Source organism: Gekko japonicus, unplaced genomic scaffold (genome assembly GCF_001447785.1).
Source record: "Gekko japonicus isolate JY-2015 unplaced genomic scaffold, Gekko_japonicus_V1.1 scaffold745, whole genome shotgun sequence".
Lineage (NCBI taxonomy): Eukaryota > Metazoa > Chordata > Lepidosauria > Squamata > Gekkonidae > Gekko > Gekko japonicus.
The window spans coordinates 389,360-398,044 of record NW_015164690.1 but is presented as its reverse complement, the minus strand read 5'-3'; the positions used below and the strand labels follow the sequence as shown (position 1 = coordinate 398,044).

The 8,685-nt window shown below is 55.1% G+C and overlaps 1 protein-coding gene across 4 annotated transcripts in view; it reads right to left on the bottom strand.

Annotated features, from left to right (window-relative positions):
- Positions 1 to 332: 332 nt before the first annotated feature.
- The window catches only part of ERF (Ets2 repressor factor), a 31,489-nt gene continuing 23,136 nt past the window's right edge, over positions 333 to 8,685 (bottom strand). For 2 of the 4 annotated variants that reach the window (XM_015409394.1, XM_015409393.1), the window contains exons 2-4: positions 5,686 to 5,920; positions 2,745 to 2,860; positions 334 to 1,685 (exon numbers count right to left, since the gene is read on the bottom strand). In XM_015409394.1, coding sequence (XP_015264880.1) covers positions 484 to 1,685; positions 2,745 to 2,860; positions 5,686 to 5,717 — 1,350 coding nt within the window. In that variant the 5' untranslated portion in view covers positions 5,718 to 5,920 and the 3' untranslated portion in view covers positions 334 to 483. Of the gene's footprint in view, positions 1,686 to 2,744; positions 2,861 to 5,685; positions 5,921 to 6,070; positions 6,226 to 8,685 lie in introns of those variants that run through there. The other 2 variants (XM_015409392.1, XM_015409391.1) reach the window with 2 other exon arrangements.

Genomic DNA, 8,685 nt, shown 5'->3' with positions numbered 1-8,685 from the left:
GGACAACCCGCACAAAGCCCTATGAAGGCAAAAAAAAAAAAGCAATATATATATATATTTATTTAAAATACTCCTTATTTGTTTTTGTATTTCCTTTAAAAAAAAAAGAATGCCCTGGGGCTCTATACCTTAAAGGATGAGGGAGGAGGGGGGCTCAACAGGAAAGAAACGCTAAAAGTAAAGTTGCCCCAGCATATTAATATCTTAGAAATCCCCCCATCCCCGCAAAGAGGTTTCTTTATATTTATATATATTTATATGTATATAGACAAAAGTAAAAACTGTTCAATATTACCCCCACGCCCCTGAATTTTTCAGGCAAAATAAAATTAAATGTACAGAGTTTCAAGGGGGGAAAAAAAGGGAAATCGACGACAGTAAAAAGATAATCTTTGAGTCAAAGCAGCAAAACCAGCCCCACCCCCCCACCCCGCCTGTAAGTCCATCTGTCCTGGGAAGGGGGCGGGGGCGTGCATCCCAGCTCTAGGAGTCCCGGTTCTCAAGGGTAAGTTCAGCAGTGGCCCGCTGGAGCTCCGTGCTGATCCGCCGGCCGCCCACTCCGTCTCCGTGACCACTGGCGTCATCTTCCCCCTTCACCTTCTTGTCGTCCGTCTCCTCAGCCCCCGCGCCAGCTTCCAGCCGCTGATCCTCGCTCCAACGGCGCTTGAATCGTAGTTTAAGGGGGATACACTTCCCGCTTTCCCCGGCCCGGGCGAGAGGGGGAACCACTGGCTGAATCTCCTCTTCTCCCCCAATCTTCTCGGGGGGTGCGGCGGGGGCCTTGAAGACCTCCTCATCGTCCTCTTCTTCCTCACTGATGTCGGTGACCTCCACGGTGAGGTCCTCTTCCGACTCGCCCTCCGAGATGGGTTCCACCTTGATCTGAGGGAGCGGGGGTGGCTCGGCCACCGAGGCAGAGGAGGAGGAAGAGGGGAGGCCACTGCTGGATTCTCCGGGGGGTGCGCTCGGGGGCTGCTGCTTTTCCCGGTTGCGGCGCCCCAGCGGCGGCGGTTGCAGCTTGAATTTGAAAGAGGTCGGCGGCTCCTCCGCCTGGGGGGGCGGTGGTGGGAGAGGGGGCTTGTCGAGGCGTTGGGGTTGTGGGATGACAATGTTGGGGTAGTGTAAGAAAGCTCTGGGACTCAGGTGGTAGTTGTAGACGCTCTGGGTGTGGGCCTGAAGATAGCGCTTCATGTCCTCGGGGTTGAAGGAGAAATGGGAGCCTCCCGGGTACATGGGGCTGAGAGTGGGTGAGGGAGTGTAGTTCATGTGTGTGGGGGTGAGGGGGAGGGCCGGGGACAACTGAGGGGGCAGAAGGGCTGCGGGTCCAGCCATGGGGGACACTGGGAAAGGACTGAGGGGCTCAGGAACCCGAGGGCGGGGATAAACCCTGAAGAGGCTGTCATGGGTCAAGCGAGGGTGGCCAGGCACTGGGGGGCCACGGAAACCACCTGCCTCCCCACGCCTCTGCTCCTCAGCCAAGGACTCCTCCACTTCAGAGTTCGCTGACGTGCCGTCACTGCAGTCGCTGACCGAGCCCCGGGCCAAGCGGCGAGCCACAGCCGAGAAGACGCCAGGCGAGCGCAGATCCTCAGCGGGGGACAGCACATCGGACGGCGTGGAGGGTGGGAAACGGAAGTGGGAGCCCCCCGAGGGCACTGGCGGGGCACTCTGGGGCACCGCCCCACCTGCGAGTTCAAGGAAGAGGCAGTTAGGAAGGTCCACTGTTCTGTAGTGGGGGAAAGGCACAAGCTGGCCTAACACTACTCCTCCTCCTCTTACTGTGTCCTTTTCCAAATTCTAACATAAACACGAAGTTGCCAAATCCCATATAAGGCCACGATGGACCAGGTACTGTCTGTTTTGGCTGGCTGCAACCCTCTTAGGCAGAAGTCCTTCCTGTTGGTTGAGATCTTCCTAACTAGAAACACAAGGGACTGAATTTCACGGTCAAACAATATATGTACTCCACAACAGAATTATGACCTTTCACCGGTTCCTCCCCACCGACTCCCCCTCGTACTTCTTCTGACAAGTACCCTTTCCTATTGACCTGGGCAATGACTAAATCTGGGGCTCCAAACTGGGACCGTCAATCAATCATTTGTGTAGTCAGCAAAACACATGGTAATAAAACACTCCAATTCTGGGCCCCGGCCCACCCCACCAAGTGCTGCTATGGTCCCTGCTGTATTTTGTAACATGGCTGCTTCCCTACGTGTTCCTTGGTGAGCTGCGCGCTACACTGAAGTCAAAACCTCTTGGCCCGCAAAGTGACCAAGACAATAAAGTCCTCTGTTCTTGGCCTATCCCTGATAACCTCCCAGGCAGACTGCCTTTCTCGTTTTAGGGTCATGCAGATTACAACGGTGGCTCAGAGGTTAAGATGCTGAGCTGCAGACCGGAAGGTTGGTAGTTCGGCGGTTCGAGACCCCAGTGCCGCGTGACGGAGTGAGCTCCCGTCTCTGGCCCCAGCTCCTGCCAACCTCGAAGTTTGAAAGCAAGAAACTGCAAGCAGATAAATAGGTACCGCTTCGGTGGGAAGGTAACCGCGTTCCATGCGCTTCTGCATTTAGTCATGCCGGTCACATGACCACGGAAATGTCTTCGGACAGCGCCGGCTCTTCGGCTTCGAAACGGAGATGAGCACCACCCCCTAGAGTCAGATTCGACTGGCTTTCGAGCAAGGGAAACCTTCGATTGCAGACATATACACCCCTCTTCAAGGCAGCTTGTCCCCCACTCACCTCCCATGCCCATGTCAATGAAGGGATAGTTGACCAGCACCAGCTTATTGAAGTTGAACTTGTAGGTGAAGCGCTTGCCCTTGGTCTTGTGCAGGATCCGCTTGTTGTAGTAGTACCTGGGGGAAGGGGTGACAGGAAATCCAAGGTCAGCGATTTACTAATTCCATTCAAGAACGCCTGCCGCAAAAAGCTCTACAAATATGTAAGGGTGGCCTGAACCTTTGGGACCGCTCCAGAAGGCCACGGTCCTTTCCAACCCGAGGACTCTGAGTTCTGCAGAAGAGGGAGATTTGACCCTGGAAATCCCGTTGGCCTTTAAGGTGCTACTGGAGCCAGTTTGGTGTGATCTGGGAGAACCGGGTTTGATTCCCCACTCCTCCACATGCAGCTGCTGGTGTGACCTTGGGTCAGTCACAAGTTCTCTCAGAGCTGTTCTCTCAAGGGCTATCTCAGCCCCGCCTACCTCACTGGGTGTCTGTTGTGGGGAGGGGAAGGGAAGGGAAAGGAGATTGTGAGCCGCTCTGAGACTCCTTTGGGTAGTGAAGGGTTAGGGTATAAATCCAATCTCTTCTTCTTCATCGTTGCAGGCCAACAATGGCGACCCACCTGTAACTATGACAGATAAGTACCTCTAGGCAACTGAGCAGAGGACTTTGACAGAAGGTTCCCAAGTTGACACTTTAAAGTGCACTCTGATTAGCAGGCTAGTCATTCAGGGAAGGGGCAGGAAATTCGATGGGTTCGCTCCAGTCGAATTTTCCACTGGTGAACGAAAAGGAGGGAAGGAACCCCCTCGGATCACCCAAAAATGCTATGCTGCGAACTGCACAGAATCCACATGGATTATGGACTGGGGACTGTAGTAATGCCAGTCAACTGGGTGAGACTGAACGAAATGGCTGGCTAGATTTCGTAGACATTGCTCCATCTTTGAGCTGTTGTGTCAAGGCCTGTAGACATTCCGCATCCTCTCAATGAAACCATGATACTGTTTCTTCATTGCACAGGGGCTGAGACACCACAACCCCTTTTCAGCCCCAATGACCCCCCCAATCACTGGAAAACCCCCCCCTTCTGTATTTTCAGCTGTCTTCTCTAAACCAGGGTCAGAAGTTTGTCCTCCTTCTGCTTCCCCTCAAGCAAACACAAAGATCTCAAGAACTCGGCATCTCCTCTTCCCTTTAGAACCCACAGGACCTGAGAACCCACCTCCTAAGTATGTTCCATTAGGAATACGCAACCCACAAGTGGAAGCGTCAAACTTGGTCTTTCCTTGATTTTTATCATAGAATCCGATAGTTATAGCTCCTCCTCCTTCCCCCAGCGTGGCTCAATAAATCCACAAGGAGGAGAGGCTCAGGTACAGGAAATCCCTCTTGACAGAGAAATAGGAAAACCAGCATCTGAAGAAGTGAGCTTAAGTAAAATCAAAGGTGTCCGAACACAGATCTGTGCTGTCGTTTTGGGTTGCCCGGACAATGAACGAGTACCAACCATTGCGCGACTACTTTTGTGAGATCTTGGCTGCCATTTTGGGTTGTCAAGGGAGAGGAAGGGAGCGCTCACGGGGTGGGGAACTGGGCTTTTGTTCATCTCGGCAAGCCCTGACCTCGGTGGCCAAGGCTAGCTTGATCGCATCAGGTCTCGGACGCTAAGCGAGGCTGGCCCTCGTTGGCACTTGGATAGGAGACCGACAAAGGAAGCCCAGGGTTGCTATGCAGAGGCAAGCAATGGCTAGCCACCTCCAAACACCTCTTGCCTCGAAAACCCCATGAGAGGTTGGCCCTGCGACTTGATGGCATTTTCTACCACCACCGTTCTCAATGACAACAAAATGCACTTGCACCTGGCTGGATGACCTTGGGCAAGCCGTAGTTCTGATAAGAGCTGTTCTTGTTCTTCTGCCAATAGCTCTCTCAGCCCCACCTACCTCACAGGGTGTCTGTTGTGGGGAGGGGAGGGGAAAGGAGTTTGTAAGCCGCTCTAAGACACCTTTGGGTAGTGAAGAGTGAGGTATAAACCCAATCTCTTCTTCTCTTCTTCTCAAGGAGGAGATGGGATTTATCCCCCGCCCTTCACTACCCAAAGGAGTCTCAGAGCGGTTTATAATCCCCTTTCCCTCCCCACAACAGACACCCTGTGAGGTCGGTGGGGCAGAGAGAGCTCTAAGAGAACTGCCCTTGACAAAACAGCCCGGAAAGAACTTGTGACTGACCCAAGGTCACACCAGCAGCTGCATGTGGAGGAGTGGGAAATCAAATCTCCTAGATCAGAGTCCGTGCTCCTAACCACTACACCAAACTGGCCAGCGTCATCCACCAGACAGAAAATGCTGGACGTAGTAAAACTGGCACTCCAACTAAGGGTGCAGGACTGTACCCTCAAGCAAACCATTCCCTCTATCTCAGTCCCCCACCACTAACAAAGTAGTAATAGGGGATCTACTTCACAGGGCTGTTGTGAGGCCAAATACTAAAACAGAATACTCAAGAGGTGTGCAGAAGGAGAGGACCAAGCCCTGATGGCTGCTAGCATCCAACCTTAACCACAGTCAGACATCGTTCTCAATCTGGAACCACACATTCCTTGCTCCTTGGAGGAAAGATGGAACGAACCAGTAAGGGCTACGAGTTATTCACCGAGACTAAAAACAGAACAGTGACGCAATTTCGTTGGGGGGGGGGGAACCTCTTGGTTCATCTTTCATCGTTCCAAAGACAGAAGGGTTTAAATGCTAGGAAGATGCTCTATCTAAAAATAAAAAAGGGAAATGCCCGGATGCCGAATCCCATCCCAAGTACTAGCTTCTGTACATTACAATGCAACCCTTGCAAGTTCCACAATACAGCTCTGGAGAAAAAGTAGATTCCAAGTTTCGTTCCCTCTCCAGCCGCGAATAGCCACTCCAGCCTTTCCGTGGCCGAATCTTCGCCTGCCTCACCTCAGAGCTCTGCTTAGCTTGTCGTAGTTCATTTGGGGCTTGCACTTCCTCACCCCCCAGAGCCGGGCCACCTCGTCCGGATCCTTGATGACAAACTCCCCGTAGTCCCCCTGCCAGGCGATGACGTCATGGTACTCCTCCTTGCGCAAGAGCTCCAGGATAAAATGCCACAGCTGGATTTGCCGCGAGCCGGGACTCGACTCGGGCTTGTAGGCCCAGTCGGGGAAGGCGAAACCTGGCAAAGGAAAGCAGAGGGTTAGCCAGCTCGGAACGAGGGCCCGGGAGGAGGACGGGAAGAGAAGCCAACGAGGCGGGGGGGCGGATGATGAGAGAAAAGAAACCACTTTGTAAAAGCTTGGAACCAAGCTTCAGGCGTTTCCCATACCCTGATCTGTTTCCCGCATCCCGTCAGCACATACTGGCAGCCGGGCTTGGAAACGGAGCAGGGTTGGGACTCGGGGTAAGAGTAGGCGCTGTGCATCCCCCGGCTCGGCTACAAGGTGCAGAGATCTCTCCCCCCCACCATCACCACTGCCGCCGACCAGCACATATGGGGAGGGAAAACAGGAAACCGGCTGCTGCCACCGCCTTATGCAGCCCGGCGGCTGGGAGGCTGGCCAAGTGCCTTGCGACTTCCAGGCTGGGTCCCAACCAGATCCTCCTCTTTTTTTCCCCCAAGCGTGGGCGGGGAGGGAGAGAGAGCCAGGGCTTGCCTCCCCTACCTGAAGGCGAAGAGCCCTTCTTTACTCTCAAAACTTGCTCGGGGGGTCTTGCCCCGGCTCCCCCCCCCCGACACAACCCCCCCATCTAAGTATGTTGGAGGGGGACCCAAAACACCCGAGGAAGAAGGGAAAGGTGGAAGGAGGGGGGCGGGGAAAGAGAAGGAACAGAAGGAACAGAAGAAGAAGGAAAAAGTTTCGGCTTGAAAATTCGGGGAAGAATCGGCTCCATTATGGCCAAGAGGGAAGCATCAACATGTTTGGAGAGAAAGGGTGGGGGGGATTCTTTGTACCATGTTCTTACTGGGCAGGCTGGGGGGGGGATGGTTAGGGGCTGAGGTCAGCGGCTCTCAGACAAGGGGCCCTTTTTTTGTCGCAGCCACGAGGCAACCGCCAAGCCCAACTCCAGAGCATTCCTTTGGGGGGCGGGGGGAAAGAGAAAGAGCAGCACAGGCACTCCGAAGCGCTGGGGCCTGCAGGAACACATGTTCGCACACACAGAAGGCCGAGCCGCCTAGTAAGCTATACTTTCTCCCCGCCACCCCAACACTGCGAGAATCAGGATAAATCTCGCTGTCTCTTGAGAGTACCAAACTCTGTCTCTGGAGAGTACCAATCTCTGAGGCCTTCCCTATTTGGGTTGCTGGCTCTTGTTTGGGAAATTCCTGGAGATTCTGGGGGGCAGAACCTGGCGAGCGACTTCAAGCAGAGACTAATGCCACAGAGTCCACCCTGCGAAGCAGCCATTTCCTCCAGGGCAACTGGTCTCTGTCGCCTGGAGACCAGTTGTAACTCCAGATCTCCGGGCCCCACCTAGACGCTGGAGACCATAGCTTCCCGCACTCTCCAGTTGATGCCTCCGGGACTGATTCGCTCCCCCTGCCTCTCCTTCGGGAGACAACAGTTTTTGGCCGCCCACCCCTCATAAACAGGAAGTCCGCAGTGAAGACAATGGGCCATCCCACCCGTGCACATGCCTAGGAGGGATGGGGCCTCTCCTAGTGCATGGTAAACAGGCTCTCCCGGAAATTTCAGGGGAAAGGGAAGAGACTCCTCTTTCCCCAGGGTTTCATGGGGCCACGGCGACACCCCATCCTTCAGAGGGGGGAAGATGCCAACCACCCCCCTCTGAAGAACCGCTCCTGCCCACACACCGAGGAGTTCACTGCAGGGCGTTGCAGAGACCCCCTCACTTTCCTCCTTGCCGGCTCCATCCCACACATACCCTTCTCTTATATCCGTCTCCTTGGCTGAAACTGCTGAGCTTATGCCCAACGCCTGAGGGGGAGGGGGTGTCTGTGAGCTTTGCCGGGGGGGGAAGGGGGGGCTGTGGTTTCCCATTTCCCAAACCCCAGGCGCTCTGAGCCTATCAATAATTCAGGGCCCTGTAATGGAGGCCGGGGACGCGGGCGCCGGCTCAAGGGCACCGGTGGAGACGGAGCCATTAGGGTGGTGATGTCATCTCGAGGGGGGGTGGGAGTGCTGGAGATGTGGTCCCGCACATGTACACACACTACCTTTGTGGGTGGGGGGGGGGAGAGAATGCCTGCAGTCTTACACCATGTGCACCCTCACTCCCTTTCGCCCGTCCACCGGCTCCCAAGATAAAGGAAGGGCCAAAGTCTACCCCGGCAGCCGGCACAGAGCCGCGCACCCCCAAACACGAGAACAGCTGAACATCCTTCGCACCCACCGCCTTGCTCCTTGGCACTACAGGGCCTTTCGCAAACAGAAACCGCCCTGCCCCCCCCCATGTACCAGTCTCCAAGCAACAGGCAACAGCAAGGGAGACAGAAGCTAAAAATAAACCGGAGGAAGAGAAAAGAAACAGCGTGAACCGGGCAGCACCCCAAAGGGGAAGCAGCGAGAGGCACCCCGCAACTAAACTGCACTCGAACTTCCTCACCCCCCGGCGGGCGATCGAGGTGCTCCGCCACTCGCCCGTCGCCAACCTGACCCCAGAAGAGGATGCCCACCCAAAGCTCCACCACCGGCGCGCGACCAGCCACACTCTGTGGCGGCCGCTTCTCCACGCCACGCAAGGAAAGGGTAAACGCAAGTGGCCCTCCCAGAAATCTGGGGGGCAGGGGAGAGAAAGACCGGAGACTCCTCTTCCCACTGTTTGTGGGGGACACTTTGTACTTCTCCCAACTGACTTTGGTTCTGGAAACCGACGGGGACTTTGGCCTATCTGCACGCATGGGGGGGGTCTATTAGCACGGGGGGGGGGAAGAGGTGTAAGGCTTAGAGTCCTGCCACCCCAAAAAAAGAAAGCCTCCCC